This window comes from Lutra lutra, chromosome 4 (genome assembly GCF_902655055.1).
Source record: "Lutra lutra chromosome 4, mLutLut1.2, whole genome shotgun sequence".
NCBI classification, from domain to species: domain Eukaryota; kingdom Metazoa; phylum Chordata; class Mammalia; order Carnivora; family Mustelidae; genus Lutra; species Lutra lutra.
This window is the reverse complement of record NC_062281.1, coordinates 16,380,561-16,397,762: the sequence shown is the minus strand read 5'-3', so window position 1 is coordinate 16,397,762 and position 17,202 is coordinate 16,380,561. Positions and strand designations below refer to the sequence as shown.

The following is a 17,202-nucleotide window of genomic DNA, read 5'->3' as shown; positions in this document are numbered from 1 at the left end:
GAGATGGAAAGGGAATCTGTTTTTTTCTTTTTATTTTCTTAAGAGCGGGCATGGGGGGAGGGGCAGAGGAAGAGGGAGAAGCTCTCTGTCCACTGAGCAGGAAGCCCAACACCAGGGCTTGATCCCAGGACCCTCGGATCATGACCTGAGCCAAAGACAGATGTATAACTGATGGAGCCACCCAGACGCCCCGGGATTTGTTTTTCCAATAAAAAATAAAGCTCACTTATTTGGAGATCATGCTAGCTGTGACTGCATGGAACACAAGTATGAAGTCAAAAAGGGCTTCTGAGTGGCTTGGCCCTGAAGCCAGGGAGAGGCGGGGAGCCTTCTTCAGCCTCTCCTGCAGATGTTTACATATAAAAGGAGGCATTAGTTTTAAAGCAGTGGGGACACAGGTATGGGAAGAGGAGTGAAGAAGCTGACAAGGGAGCTTCAAGAACGTTTAAAAGTGTATCTCTTCAAGAATAAAAAGTATGGAAGACAAGATTCTTATATCCCCAGAGGCATCTGGGAAGGTGACTACTTTTACCTTAATCACTAAAAAAAAGTGTTAGTGGATCCTGAAGAGAAGTATGCATTTTAGAAAGATTTCCATAAAAATTAACTTTTAGGGGCGCCTGGGTGGCTCAGTGGGTTAAGCCGCTGCCTTCGGCTCAGGTCATGATCTCAGAGTCCTGGGATCGAGTCCCGCATCGGGCTCTCTGCTCAGCAGGGAGCCTGCTTCCTCCTGTCTTTCTGCCTGCCTCTCTGCCTGCTTGTGATCTCTCTATGTCAAATAAATAAATAAAATCTTTAAAAAAAATTAACTTTTAGTAAGTAAATCAGTATTTTGAAAAATAACATGGAATGCCTAATTCTTCAATGTCTAGCACAAGAAGCATGCATGCCAAAACCCAAAACCAAAATAAGTTAGGTAAAATGAATACCAGATAAGGAGAGGTTTTCTGTAACTAGGATTTCCTTAGGAACCAATTCTAAAACTTCACAGATTTTAAATAATTGCAAAATGCATGAACATAAAGTGAGCAGAGAGATTATATATTATTACTTGCATTCCTGGGGTCTTAAAACAATGGTCTGCATGATAAATATTTAATAAATGATCCTTCACAAAGTTTAAATAAAAAGCAACTTAAGCACATTACAACATAGAAAAATCTTACATCAGGAATATGTGAGGCTAACTGTATACCCAGTGAACTTAACTCTCATTAACCTAAAAAAAAAAATAATTAAAATAATGGTTAAGTATGTGAGAGAGAGGGTTTAAGCAAACATCTGATACACCGGTGGGCACTCAGAATTCCTTCATTTTAATCATGTCTCATTGCAATCAGTCTGTTTTCCTGTTATTTCCACAGTCACAATCCATTGTATTGCACCTGAGGCAGTTTTTAGAAAGATTTCTTCAAAATAACTCAGCTCGTATTTCGGGTGGGTAGGGGGCTGGGGTAAAAGGAGTATGAAGATACCATTTGTTTGTGCCAAATGCAGTGCCTCTTTACTGTCCTGCAGATCTCCACCTGTAATCATGAACTGAAAAAGAAAGAAAGAAAATAAGCCTACTTGAACAGGGCATCAACAACAGTTTCCCAAACATGCCTTCTTGCTGCCTTTTTCCAGAATGCTCCTCTCTCTTTGACTATCACACACTTATCCTTCCTTTAAAATGTGGCTGAAAGGTCATCTCCTATTTCGAGTGGTCCCCGACCATCCCTCTTCACACACACAAGCATAAATACAACACAGAATTTATCACTACTACCCACTAAAATGGATTCACATGTCTGTTTTTCCTGTTAGATCAAGAGCTCCTTAAGGACAGAGATCACATTATGAAAGACTGAATAACTAAAGACTTCTGAATTTAGAATTCTGTTCATCTAAATTGAAGATTCAGTAGTGTTTATTAATTCAACAGTTCTCCAAGCGTGGTCCCAGAACCCCCTGGTGAATGGGAGGGCAAAACTATTTTCATAATAATTCTAAGATGCTATTTGCCTTTTTCACTCTCACTCGGCCCCAAGGGTGCAAGGAGATATTCCAGAGGCTTCATGATGGGTAACAGCACAACAGACTGACTGCAAAAACAGATACCCAAGTTCTGGAGTCTTCTATTAAGAGCCAGACATTCAAGACATGTTTAAAAAAAAAAAAAAAGACAAAACAATTCCACTCACGTCACTACAATTTTTTGGTCTGGAAAATACTTATTTTTCATAAAAATATGCTAGTTATATAATGGTTTACTGTTAGTAGATACATATATATACATATATATATTTTAAGATTTTATTTATTTATTTGACAGAGATTACAAGTAGGCAGAGAGGCAGGCAGAGAGAGAGAGGAGGAAGCAGGCTCCCTGCTGAGCAGAGAGCCCCATGTGGGGCTTGATTCCAGGACCCTGGGACCATGACCTGAGCCAAAGGCAGAGGCTTTAACCCACTGAGCCACCCAGGCGCCCCTGTTAATAGATATTTTATATTCTTCTTAGTTCTAATTTTTAATATTAACAAATAAAACCCACAAAGAGAAAAGCTCTTTGGGTCTTCAGGAATATTAAAGAACGTGAATGGGTTTTGAGACCAAAAGTTTGACCATCGCTGAATTAACACATATTGAATTCTCTGTAAGGAACTGTATGGCTCCTGGCAGAAAGCAGGCTTCTAAAGACATAGCCCTCCGGGTCCCCCAGGTGTGAGAATGACGGTATTAAAAGGAGAATGATACAAAGAGCAATGTGTGGGTGCCGGCTACTGAGGCAGTGCTGCTGAAGCATCCGTCCTTCGAAAGAAGGGACGAACTAAGCACGCTGATGTAGATTTTTTTAAGCATCTCCCTTCAAATGCCTCACTGAGCTAAAATGAAGAATTTCTTCTAGGTACGGGCCTCAAGAGAAAACAGGAGGAAGTGCAAAAGATGAATAGATGTTTTCACAGAGCAACCTAAGTTTCTAATATAATAGGCACTGGGTATCTATTCAGGGAACGCGCAGCCATTATTAAATGCTCAACTGCTTGTAAAACAAACGGTGTTAAGATATTAAAAAAATATTGAGAGAACGTGACTGTTTACTAACACCACCTAATTCTTTAATACAAAACCAGGTGCCCTCATCTAGTATTTCAATTCTGTAAAATATTTCCTATTCAAGTCTACCTTTTATTTTATCTATAACTTTCCCAAATAGATGAAAAAATGAGGACAAGGCTAGAGGACGTAATTTCCCCTCCCAGGTCACAATGATGATACTAGGAAGATGGTGACTTCCACCATAAACCTGATAGAGAAAAGGGTATTTACACAGGTACAATACCATGTGCTTTGTACTCCAGCTTTATTTAACTCTCACAACAACTCCCTTAATTAGGCATTATTATCATTCTCGAATTACAGATGCGAAAACTGAAGCCTAGAGAGAGAAGCACCCATGTTACGAAGTTCTGAAGAACGAAGCTGGGGCTGAAACCCAGGGGTGTGCAGCCATAACTGTGGTTTTCATTACTACAACGTAACTGCAGGACACTAAGTTAGATTCCAATTAGGAACCGCATCCGAGACATCAGTGTGTATGTTTCAAATGCTAGGATTAAATTAGGATTAAACTACTCATGGCTGACACATGAAAATTCAGGAGGTTGGTATTTCGGAGTCTGCAAAAAAGCATTTTATGAAGTGATTTACCAAGCAGGGAATGAATGCATAATGAGAAATGAATATTGGAACGTTTATCCCTTCTTATCACAGTGAACAGAGACCACAGCGCAGAGCTGGGACCGCGGAACTCAGGAGCCAGCAGGGTCCTCTCTTACTCGAGGTAATTCAACTTAGAAGCCACAGCTACCAAGTCTCCTGACACCACACTGGGGAACTTAACCTTACGTGTGCATATGTGGGCTAGCTTGGTATTTTTTTTAAAATACTAATTAAGGGGCGCCTGGGTGGCTCAGTGGGTTAAAGCCTCTGCCTTCGGCTCAGGTCTTGATCCCAGGGTCTTGGGATCAAGCCCCACATCAGGCTCTCTGCTCAGCAGGGAGCCTGCTTCCTCCTCTCTCTCTGCCTGCCTCTCTGCCTACTTGTGATCTCCGTCTGTCAAATAAATAAATAAAATCTTTAAAAAATAAAATAAAATACTAATTAAAAACAAGTATCTATTCAGAGAATTTGACACAGAGCTAATATTCATTTGCTTAGAACTCTCTTAAAAAAGTAGAATTATCCTGATAATCAAGTTAGTACTGTAAAAATTAAAGTGTCTTCTCAGTTGTTCAAAAAGGTATATTCATACTGTAAAAGCTAAACTTGGTGATGGATACAGGTCTTTCTGATACCCGCTGAGTTCTAATAAATGCTAAGTTAGGTTATAAAATTTATTAAGAGTGCAACTTGAGAAGCCTGATAATTAAAATAGGTTTTAAACACTTTTATCGAAGAGACTTTGCCATTTACCACACTTCTGCTCACATAAAGAACTAAGCATAAGGCTTGTGTCACTTAAGTTTTGATGTTTTACTTCATTTACTTACTAATATCACTTGTTGACAATACATATCCCCAAATGTCAAGCGTGGCATGAGCTCCTTCTCTTCTATTCTACAGTATCTTAACCAGAATTTAATTTTTTAAAAAACTTAACAAAAAGTTACCTTTTTAACACCAATCTGGACAGCTCTCTCTATTACATCTTGTAAATCATCTGTAAAAAGCAAACCCCACATTAAGAAAACCTGGTAAAAAAAAATTTTCACTTACTTATCCCTTCTTGAAAGAAAATTACAAAGAAACAATTATATTTACCAGATCAATATTGAGTACACATATAATAATAATAAAAAACTCAATATTGAGTACACATATAGTAATAATAATAAAAAAGCAATAACCCAAAAAGAAAAGAAACCCATATAAGGCAAACTAGATGCCTAGTTATCCATTTAATTATATTTTATTCTGTTGACCAAAGGGAGAAGAGTGACAAAAATCAGGAGATTCAAACCAAAGGTGAATTTGCTCACTATCATTTAAATCACTTGCCTTAAGTTCGAAACTTATTGGCACTGTATTTTTTTTATATAAAAATAAAACGATCATTAAGATCGTTAGTTTGGGGGGCACCTGGGTGGCTCAGTGGGTTAAAGGCTCTGCCTTCGGCTCAGGTCATGATTCCAGGGTCCTGGGATCGAGCCCCACATCGGGCTCACTGCTCAGCCGGGAGCCTGCTTCCTCCTCTCTCTCTGCCTACTTGTGATCTCTGTCAAATAAATAAATAAAATCTTTAAAAAAAAAATCATTATTTTTACTACAGCCTTTCAAAATATATCTGTAATGCCTCCCAAAGACCTCTTTGTAAATCGCAGTTAATGCTGTATTTCTATAATTCCCATTCCCACTGAGGAAGAATAATTTTTATTTTCTCTGACAGTTTTTTGCTTTTCCCCTCAAATATCTTGTTAAGTAACAACAAGCTTTAAGAGGCCTGAGGTAAATGGATGGCAAAAATCAAATAATTCTATCATAAAAATCCAATTAATTTCATATTTAATTACCACAGTAAATGCAGTTAGAATCCAATTATTTCTAGAATAGCTATAAAATTTTTTAGACAAAAACTATCAAATTAGTGAACTTATACTAAGACAACTAGTTTTGCTAAATATTATAAACCAGGTTCCTACTGATACTGATGACAATAAAACTTATTTCATAAACACAAACATACAGAGTCACAGAGCATGAAATCTATTAAGTGCTACAAGGGCATGAAAATCAGACTATAATTTATTCAATCTTTATTCATCTTATAAACATAAAGCAAAAACATTACCTGAACTTCTAAATGGAGGAGAAAAGGTAAGTTTTGAGGTAAGGCTTACGAAAGCTAACGCTGAACTTTCTTCTGTAAAGTGGTACCTGACACTCCCAGTATTTAGAGGCTTTCACTTAGTGTCACCTAGAAGCAGTGAAATCAGCTCTGACTTCACTGTTGTAATGTGCAGTTCCACTTCACCCAGACCACAAAATCAAATTTTCATGTTTGCGTTTACATAATAACAAGTACAGTAATTTTTTTTTAATTTTTTATTTTTTTCAGCATAACAGTATTCATTCAAGTACAGTAATTTTTGAGACAATATTTATAAACCAGTGTATTGGAGAAATTCTCCTTTCAAAAACATGTTGTCACCATCACTTACTGCTTCCTTGCCTCAGCTGACGAAATACGCTTTTTGAATGAACTTGTATGAGAAATACAAGCCATTTTGCTTTTGGCTAAGCTTTCCATCAACCTCTGAGAAACTACTGTCTACCCCCACCCACACCACAGGCATCTGGGCTCTGGCAGGACTTGGAGGAAAGGGGGAAGACAAGACAGGGAAGCTGGGCAGCAGCCCGCCTGCTCCTGACCACTTTTGTCACTCAGCTGAAAACATTTCCAAAAGACGAGATACTACAGTCAAGTTCAACTGCACCTGCTTTTTAAATTATGCACCCTAATGTTCAATGCTTAAAAGAGTAATTAGACATCAACTGTTGTTCGGCTTTTATGCATTTCTTTATTTGAAATGATAAACTTCCTCAGAGAAAGAGGCCTTGGTAACACTGTCATTACAGGTGCTTTACGAATGCTCCTGGTTGCTATTTACCCAAGCAGCTTATTTATGTTTCCCTTTGTTTATAGTTTAAAACTATATGCATCTAAGATGCATAATAAATCCTCTTAATATTTCCCTTGTAAAGTGGATTATGCTTCATGATCTCCTTGAGGCAGACAACTTGTCTTCATAGAAAAACTATTCATCTTAATAAAAGAAACATTTACCTTGATGCTTCTGAACTCCTCTATAAATTCCTCTGAACATGGGATCTGTCAAGTTGATACCGATATCTGCGGAAAGCAAAATGATTAATTATTAAGAGCTTCTATTTTAAACTTCTATGTTAAATAAAAGCTCCTGTTACTAAATTTTTCACTCACTCAAACAAAATCTAAGTACCTACCACTTGTCACTGTGCTAGACACCTGGGATAAAAAGATGAGTAAGACAGAATTCTACCTCTCAAGAAACTCACTACAGAACTGGGAAGGCAGACCCATTAACAGAACGTGAAGAAATAATTTTAAGTAGACACTGGCACTGTGGGACACAGATGAGGAATACCCAATCTAGTCTGGTAGAGGGCTCAGAAGTTTCCATAAAGAAGGGATCTCTGAACTGAATCTTATAGGGTAAGTTAGAGTTACTCAGTAGAAGAGGGGAAACTGCAGACAGAGGAAGCAGGAGCAATGAATGCATCTTGAATGTGAAACGGCAGTGACTGTGGACAGCTACTGGCTGTTCTGGCTGCCGGAGAGAAATGGAGGGAAGGGAGTGCCCTGAGAAGTCCAGACCCAGCTAGGTTACAGACATTCAGCTGCAACTAGAAGCATAGACGGCTTGTAAGCAGAGGTGGTAAGATATCTCATTCTGGTATCTTTGGAGAAGGTGGGATTTGAAGGGGGGCAAATGGAGTCAGTATATCTCATCTGGAAACAGGCAAGAGCTCATATTTACAATGAGAAGAACCTGAACTGGGCTAATGTAAGTAGAGATTCAGAGAACAGAATAAATTATTTCATTATTCACCAAATACCATGAAGACCAAGTCTGTGTTGTTACTACGTAAGGAGTGAGGGGAAAGGACTAAGACCCAACACATGGTCCCTGCCCTCCAGGAATTCATGGTTGCTACAGGAACTACAAATGCACTTTGTGATAATATGGTGGACTAAGCAACACAAGGCAAGAAGGTTTTTCTTTATTCCTATGTTCCTAAAACCCAGCATAATGGTTGCCACACAGTAGGAGCGCTAAATGTGTTAAGTCTATAAATAATTGCTACGTGCTTGGGAGCACAGAAAGGGGGCATTAACAGTTTTGGCAAAGATGACGAGACAAGCCTCCCAGCAGAGCCAGATCTTTAACAGAGCTCAAGCTTACAAGCTGACAGACGGAAAGGGCATGGACAGCATGGACCGGTGTAGGCACCTGCTGTATCTGGGCACAGGAAGAATCATGCCTACAGAGCAGTGGTCCTTAGTGGAGAGCCATCCTGCAGCTATTTCTCCTTCTAACCTACCCCCCTGCACAGCACTTGGCAACGTCTGTGTTCACTTCTAGATGGTGCAGCTGAGGGGAGTCACTGGCGTCCGGGTCAGAGGCCATGGATGCTGCTGAAAACCTACAATGAACAGGACAGCTTCCCAAGCAAGGGGATTCTCGGACCCCCAACATCAACTGCCATTCTTGATAAATCCTGCTGCAGAGTGCAAGGGAACCAGGGGAGTAACAGGACGTGAAGTCAGACCATACTGTCCACAGGCAACAGTAACCCCTTCCTTATGGGGCACCCGGGCGGCTCAGCCAATTGGGCGTCTGCTGTTGGCTTGAGTCGAGATCCCGGGGTCCTGGGATGGAGCCCCGCACTGGGCTCCCTGCTCAGTGGGGAGCCTGCTTCTCCCTCTCCCCCTACTTGTGCTCTTCTTGACTCTCTCGCAAATAAATACATAAAATATTTTTTTAAAAATAATAATAATACCTTCCTTATTTAAAATACACACCCTTTAGCTTTAGCACTAGGAGAATCTCCAAGTTCTTGATGGCAGGGGACACCTGCCTGCCTAAAGACCCTTATGTTACTTCCGCTTACTTTCAGCTTCCTCTTGGAATGTTCTGATTTCTGCCAAGCTGGCCCTCAGTAACTGTGCTGCTTCCACACGAAGACAGACGTGACATGATGGATGGGAGATGGTAGGGAGAGTAGTCCAGGCATTTGGAAAAAGCAAAAGAAAGGCACAATGCAGAAAAGCTGGCAGGTATTTCAGCAACAGTATATAGGCCAATAAAGGGCAGAAGATGAATTCACCCCCCCCCCCCGTACCCTTTAACAGATCATTAACACACGAACACGGAATACAATCAATACAATATGGGGTCAGTGGAATGGCCCAGATCATAAGAATTCAGCATCTACTTTTTTTTTTTTCAATTAAGGAAAGGAAACTAGATAGGGCAAGAGGCAGACTGAGAAAGGGAACCCAGGGAAAAGAGGAGAGGCTTTCCTGCCTAGAAAAATCCTTCACAGGGCTCCATCTACAATCACCCACCACGGATGATGGTTAGGGGAGACTTGGGTCTGTATTTCTTCTACTCATTTCCCCTTTGTGCAACAAAGAGATTAGTATTTTTCCAAAACAATCTCTTTACTAGAATATAAACTGAAAAAGGAAACAAAAGCAAGCAAATTTAGCAAGTAAAATTTATGATACTTATTTTAAAAGCGAATGGAGGGATGCCTGGGTGGCTCAGTCAGTTAAGTGTCCAACTTTTTTTTTTTTAAAAGGTTTTATTTATATATTTGAGAGAGAGAGAGAGAGTGAGAGCATGCAAGCAAGCATGCATAAGTGGGAAGAAGGACAGAGAGAGAAACAGACTCCTGCTGAGCAGGGAGCTTGACTTGGGGCTCAATCCCAGGACCCCGAGATCATGACCTGAGCTGAAGGCAGACGCTTAACTGACTGAGCCACCCAGGTACCCCAGGTGTCCAACTCTTGATTTTTGGCTCAGGTCCCAGTCTTAGGGGCCTGAGATCAGCTCTGCACCAGGCTCCACACTCATTACAGAGTCTGTTTTTCCCTGACCCTCTCCCTCTCACCTGCCCAATCCTCACTCTCTCTCTTAAACAAATAAAATAAAATCTTTAAAAAATAATAAAATAATTTTTAAAAGGCAAATTGAAGATGAGCTTGGGGGCTCAATTTCTTTTTTTTTTTTTTTTAAAGATTTTATTTATTTATTTGACAGACAGATCACAAGTAGGTAGAGAGGCAGGCAGAGAGAGAGGAAGGGAAGCAGGCTCCCTGCTGAGCAGAGAGCCCGATGCGGGACTCGATCCCAGGACCCTGAGATCATGACCTGAGCCGAAGGCAGCGGCTTAACCCACTGAGCCACCCAGGCACCCCTGGGGGCTCAATTTCTGAAGCCTTCCCATGTCCTTGTCTCTACCCTCCCTGGACCAGATGTGGAATCACTCTTCAGCACTTTGTACTGAGGCTGATATGGTTGAAGCCAATGCAAGGTGATACCACTGCCTCTTAGAACCCACTTCTAGATGTGGGTCAGTCCTTCAGGCCCTAAGTCACAGTGGAGTTCAAAGTCTGTATTCAGCTTTGGACCCAGGTGAGCCTTAGGCTTTAGGATATCCTACACCAGCTCAGCCACCAGTTTCTTCCCTCTGCTCCAAGAAGTCTGACTTATAGCCTTTGGCCCTTTTCTTTCGGACATATGGTTTGCCTGAAGTGTATTCCTTGGCCAGTTGTTAGAGCCGCTTTCTACCTTGAAGAGAATGTTTCACCTTAGTCCGGTTTGGTGAAGGGGGTCAGAACATACCACCCCAATACGCCACTTTGGCATATCAGTTATTCTGAACTGAACGCACTGGAAAAAGAGGAAATATAGGCAAGCCTCTCTGCTCTCCCCGCATGGTAACTAAAAGTAGGTCATAAAATTTCCCATGAGACACACCCTCCCTATATCAAAAATGGAAGAATATGGTTATCATTGCAATATTGTTATCACCAGACTCGGAGTCAATGTCAAAACCAATCTGTACAAGCAGACCCAAATAACTCTCCTCATCTTCCATTAGTTTCCCCATACATTTCCTTGTCATTGTCCCACAACTTAAGTCCCTTTATCAAGTTGCCACTTATGCTTTTGGGCCTAATGGCTTCTTTGGGGCTTCATTTTCCTTCTGAAGATTCCCATATCCACAAAAAATGTCTATGCTTTTCTCCTGTTAATGTCTGATGCCAGTTTAATTCTTCAACCAGCCACAGAACCTAACAGGGTAAGAGGAAGATTTCCCTCCTCTACAGAGGCAAATAAGTTCTTCTTCTGGACACTGAGTCACTCCTGTTTCTCTAAGAAGTTCTCTCCTATACTGGCTGGCCTCTGGGCCTCCCACTCCCCATCCACCTACTCACCAGCAAACACCTGCAGTGCGGTTAGGATCATTAACAGGTCACCATGGATGGGTCAAAGAAAAGTTCAAACCGATCACCAGAAAGTGTAAATTTGTGAGCACGTCCCAAGAAATATAATGAAATGGAGGAAATGCAGTTATGGAAAAAGAATGGGCTCTGGAGTCAGAATTCCTGGCATTATGATGAATAAACTGAATGATGTTGGACAAATCAGCAGCCCTTCTGGGACTCAGTTTCCCTACTAATAGGGCATAACATTTCTCCTTCCAGGGATGAAATGTAGCTCAAACTGGAAAATCAATGTGAAAGCACTTTGCCCAATAAAAGCCTTATAAAATGTACTTACTGTTATTACTGTGCACCCTATATGTTCTGAACATGCCAGTACCACACAGAATTTCCATCAACATTAGCGACCATGGCATACCACCTTCAGTGGTTAACACTCTCAATTCACTATTCAATAGCCAAAGTGAGTCCATCTTCTTATACCTAACTCATGATGCAACTATGAAAATAAAGCCACTCAAAATCCTACTCATTTAATTTGTTCAAAATGTCCTAATAAAGCTATAATAAGGAATACTATCTTTCCAATTAAAAAGTTCTTAACAGAGGGGGACCTGGGTGGCTCAGTCCGTTAAGCATCTGACTCTTGGTTTTGGCTCAGGTCATGATCTCAGGGTTGTGAGACTGAGCCCCACGTCGGGTTCTATGCTCAGCGTGGAGTTGGCTTAACATTCTCTTTTCCTCTCTCTCCCACTCTGCCCCTCTGCCCCTCTGCCAGTTCAAGAGCGCTCTCTCAGATAAAATCTTTAAAAAAAAAAAAAAGTTCCTATCATAAGTACTTGCGTTGTCAACAAACTCAAAAAAAAGTAAACAGTATATAAGAATCAATTTCTAGCTTGAAATAGCTTGAAAAACTAAGAGATGGGAGGAGAGCATGGGATACAAAAAAAAAGACAAGGAAGAAAAGGGCTTCTGATGAGGGGGAATTTGAGGGAGTCATACATTTAGTGGCGTGTCATCTTGTAAGAATCAGTGATGTTTCTTTTCCATAATTTTTCTTTAACTGGCTGGCTTTAAAAGCAGTAACTGCTTTGCTGTTAAAAACCACTTCCAGTATTAATAAGTTTTATTTCTCAAAACAGAGTGGAAAACTACTTGCAACCAAAACCAAAACCACATCCCCAAACTGACGCCTCAATGGGCTCAGGGAAGCATGTCCTATCACCGTCACCTAGGGTCTAGGGATACGAATGGACAGTAAACAGGGCACTTAAAATTATTTCAGATTTGTGTAGCCTTCAGATAGAACTTCAACTTCACAGAAAATACAGGAAATGAAAGGACAAGCTTAACACCGGCGCACAGCAATCACACAAACCCTAAAGACAGACTTCTGTGGGGCCACCAGCCAGTGCTTCCCGGAGACCGCGCCACGAGGGCAGAAATGTGCTAGATTGGGGGGGGGGGGGGCAAGCTGTTGCCACCGGCAGACTGACTCCTATTTTTGTTTGCTCCTGAGCTAAAAACGATTTCACATTCCTTAATAGCTGGGGGGGGAGAAAAGTCAAAAGAATAGTAGGGCTTTGTGAAACATAAAAATTATAAGAAACTCAAGTTTCCGAATCCAAAAAGCTTTACTGGAACACAGCCACACCCATCTGTTCATATAGTGTCTATGCCTGCTTTTGAGTGACAAGATCAGAGTATTTGTGATAGTGATCATATGGTCCACAAAATAAAAAATATATACTACGTGACCCTTTAAGGAAGAAGGTGTCCAACCTCTGTGCTAGACTAGATACAAAACTTACGGGCATCCAAGTATGTGGCTCTGGACTGGATATGGTTTTGGAAACGACCACCTTATAAAAGAAGCTCCAAAGAGACCTCTTCCTTGCCTGTTCCACCACATGAGGACACAGTGAGAAGGCGGCAGCTAGAAACCAGGAAGAGGGTCCTCACCAGGATGCAAACATGCTAGTGCCCCTGATCTCGGACTTCCCAGCCTCCAGAATTGTGAGAAATGCATTTCTGATTTCTAAGCCACCCAATCTGCAATATTGCCTTATAACAGCCCAAATGGACTAAGGCAATCCAAGACATCAGCTTCTCTCTCAAGATGTACTTACCAAGCAGGTGGATTTTATCTCCCAATCTATCAAACCTGTGCACTCCTTTCCGTCTCCCCCTCTACCTTAAGATCCAGTCAACTCGGGCCCCAAAGCCACTCTGTTCCCCCCTGCTGTTCTGTTCCCTTGACCCAAGGTTTCTTTCATGCACAAATCAGATCATGACACTCTTAACCATACTCCTATTAGAATAAAAACCAAAGTCCTAACACGGTAGGACCTTGGTTCTGCTAATCTCTTTAGCTCATTCTATACCATCCTCCCACCCCCTCAGTCACTTTCCCATTTCTCTCCGCTACAGACCCACTGGTCATTTTTTAGTTCCTCAAAAGTATCACGTACCCTCTTGCCACAGGATGTTTGCACAGGCTGTTCTGTTTGGAACCTTCTGCCTTTCTTTGCCTACTTAACTCAATTTTTCAGAGCTCCGTCCAAGTGTCACTTCCTCAAGGAAACCTTTTCTGACCTCCCAGACTAAGTTTTGTTTCTCACCAAATACCCAGAGAACCATGCTCCCTTTCTTCAGTGCCCTCTTCTTAGTAACTGTGGTAAAGCCATTAGTGCACTCATGAGGCTGTCTCCACCAGGAGAATGTGACCTAGCTTCTGACCACCACTGATTCCTAGTATTTGGCACACTGGATGGCACACAGTAGAGACTCAATAAATACTTTAAAATGAATGAATGACTAGGCTGCTTAAGGGAACTGAAGACAAGGAATAGGAAATATGATCCAATCCCTAGGGAAATGGAATTATATAAAAAAGGCAGCCAAAAGCCTCAACCAGTCTGCTTCTAGAGCCACAGGGCAGGATCAGAATCCTGTTGAAAAAAAAGCCAACTTTTTAATCTTAGGGACCTAAAAGCTGGATGGCCCAAAGAGATAGTTATGCTACTAATTACTGCCAGCTGCTCTCTCATTGGCTCATGGAGGGGTGTGGGGACTGTTAGAATAGGAATCATCGAAAGCTGTGCTTCTCAAACTAGGGGTGCTCTGGGGCACCTGGGTGGCTCAGTCAGTTAAGCGTCCAGCTCTTGGTTTGGGCTCAAGTCATGATCTCAGGGTCCTGGGATCAAGCCCCACTTGGGGCTCCGCATCCAGTAGGGAGTCTGCTTGAGGATTCTCTCCCCCTCTCTTTCTGTCCCTCCCCCAACTTGAGCAAGCGTGTGCTCGTGCAAGCGCGTGTGGTCTTTCTCTAAAATAAACCAATCTCTAAAAAACAAACAAATAAACAAAAACTATGGGTGTTCCACGGAGTATGTAACAGTTTGAGATTTCCTGGAGTATCAATTTCATTTTGGAAGATTTAGGGGATAAAATATCTTAATTTTAAAAAGGCACTATATTATTTCAAAGATAAATACAAAACATCCAAAGAAATGTAAATGCATCAAGAGTTACACACCACTGCTGCTACCCCTACCACCCCTGGAATATGCTTCCCCCTATGCATAAATCTATTAAACTAGAGAAGGCTATACTTAAAAAAATTTTTTTTAACACTGGCTATCTCAGGAGAGTAGGACTAAAATGTATTCAAATAAACCCACTTTCTTTAAGAAGGCTTTCCAAACTTATCTTACTGAAAGGTTCAAATTCCTTTATCAATTTTCTTACCACCATGGTACTAAAACTACATATATTGTTTTACCCATTCATTCCTATTTCCATTGATCATCACTGTACTAAGTTCCCAGGAAACAAACATTACTGAGTATTTGCCTTAAGAGTGTGGTCCAGTGGGAGGGACACACACATAAATAAGTAATTATAAAATAATGTGTCGGGGCACCTGGGTGGCTCAGTGGTTAAGCCTCTGCCTTCGGCTCAGGTCATGGTCTCAGGGTCCTGGGATCGAGTCCCACATCGGGCTCTCTGCTCTGCAGGGAGCCTGCTTCCTCCTCTCTCTCTCTCTCTGCTTGCCTGTCTGCCCACTTGTGATCTCTCTCTGTCAGATAAATAAAATCTTTAAAAAAAAAAATAAAAATAAAATAAAATAATGTGTCAAAGGGTAGAGTTATGAAGTCTGAAAGAGCAGGTAAAAAATCAACCAGGCACAAAGGTAGTCAATCAGGGGGATATTAGTGGTAAAAGTGACATTATGGTCCCAAACTGCGGCTCTAAAACCTTGTCTAAGGCAAGAAACAGCATGTGCAAGTGTTTCTCAAAGATAAAAGCGATGGGGCTTGAACAGAGGGCAGGACCGGAACACGGAAAGGTTTTGTATGCTGTGTCAAGATACTTCAACTAGCCTGAGCACAGTAACGGAAGGATCTGAAGCAGAAGAAAACTGTAGTTGATTTTTACACAGACCACACTGAAGGCTGTATGTACGATGGATTTAAGGAGACATGACTGGAGGCAGGAATTTAGTTTTACATCAAAAATAAATAAGTTGTCTTTTCCTTGTGGAATGTTTCATGGCCCTTAGACCATCTCCCCCCAGCTAATCATCTCACAGATTGGAATGGAGAAGCGGACAGACGACATGCTTGGAAATGTCTATAGCTACTAAGGACTACAGACCAACCTCACCCCAGGCTCTCACACAGCATTTTTAAATCTTCTTTCGTGGCACTTATAACATTCTCCCCTGCACCTGCTTTGACAGTCCATACCTCTCTAGTCCGAAAAATAACTGCACCACTCGAATATTTCATAGTTCCATAAAGTTAGCACAAAGTCTTTGGAAAAAATATCGCTTAAAATAACTCTCAGATCTAAGACTACTTTTTCAATTGCCCAGTAAACGTTTCCAGCTGGATGTCCTGGAAGACTCTTAACCTAATCCACATGGATCTCGCTACGTCTCCTACCCATTGCCAAACTTATCATGCTTCCATTTCATATTTAGGTATTTATCCCAACCCTGAGTCATCTCTGACTGCTCACCCTCCCTTACTGCCATAAACACAGCTGCCAAATGCATATGCATTTCTCTCTTCCTCTTCCCCTGCCCTAGTTCAGGCTGGGAAATGTTTCCCCATCTCTTCCCCTCCCCCACAGAACCTACAGTAACTATTAGGATTGCCTTACTAAAGCAGAGATGTGATCATTGCCCTTTCCCACTTTCAAGGAGTTAGAAACGTCACAAAGACAAGAATCACACCCAACTTTACTAACTGCTGTAAGGCAGAGCCCAAAGTTCCTGGTACATAACTGGCACTCCATGATTTACTTGATGAAGAAAGTTGAAAGCTTCAGCAAAGCTCCATCCTACACACAGTAGAAGTAAACTTAGCCAGACCTTTGAGTCCCAAGTTACCCTTCAAACCCTAGCTCTCACAATGTCCCCAGCTTTTTCCATGTGCCTGGTAGTAAATACGCTTACCCCTTTGGTTCCTGTCGCATTTTCCCCCTTTTTCTACTGAGGGTGAACAGATTATTGTACTTGCCAAGAAACAAAACTGTTATCCTCCCCACGATCTACACCCTTCAGTTTCCCCACCAGACGGTGATGCCAGCAGATCAGGGACCGGGTCTTTGCACCCCGTGTTCCTAGACCGGTGCGTGGCCCCCCAGGAGCGCGCAATAACTGGATGTGAACGCACGAATTAGTGAATGAACGGGTCGCTTGAAGTCGTCATCCTCTCCCACACAGAGGAGAAGGGGCGGGAGGTGCACATGGGATGGAGGGGAATATAGTGAGGGGCCCTTTTTTGGTCCACTTTGGCTTTCTTTTTACCGAACACAACACGTATGTTGAAAGAGCGTAAGTCAACTTCTACAGCTCGTTAATTTTCACACACGAGCACACCGTGACACCAGCACCCAGGCCGAACAGAATATTAACGGTACCCAGAAGCCTCCCCGCGCCCTCTCCGACTGAGTGCCCTCTCAACCTTGAGAAAGCCATAGAGCTCAAGCCCTGGTCCCCTAGCCGCGGTAAGCGACGTCCCTCGGTGGTCAGAAAAGGCCAAGAACCGGAAAGACGCTTACCCACGAACTTGAAGCGACTCATGTCTGCAGCGCCGGCTCCGCCCCGGCGGAAGTGGAAGTGGTCGCCGTCGTCCCGCCCTTCCGGCTGCCCAGCC

The 17,202-nt window shown here is 42.0% G+C and overlaps 1 protein-coding gene across 4 annotated transcripts in view; it reads right to left on the bottom strand.

Moving 5' to 3' along the window:
* The window catches only part of TATDN1 (TatD DNase domain containing 1), a 42,278-nt gene that overhangs the window by 24,295 nt on the left and 781 nt on the right, over nt 1-17,202 (bottom strand). Inside the window, exons 1-4 of one of the 4 annotated variants that reach the window (XM_047724159.1) lie at nt 17,108-17,173; nt 6,827-6,892; nt 4,653-4,702; nt 1,476-1,539 (exon numbers count right to left, since the gene is read on the bottom strand). In XM_047724159.1, coding sequence (XP_047580115.1) covers nt 1,476-1,539; nt 4,653-4,702; nt 6,827-6,892; nt 17,108-17,129 — 202 coding nt within the window. In that variant the 5' untranslated portion in view covers nt 17,130-17,173. Of the gene's footprint in view, nt 1-1,475; nt 1,540-4,652; nt 4,703-6,826; nt 6,893-8,694; nt 8,797-17,107; nt 17,174-17,202 lie in introns of those variants that run through there. The other 3 variants (XM_047724158.1, XM_047724160.1, XM_047724161.1) reach the window with 3 other exon arrangements.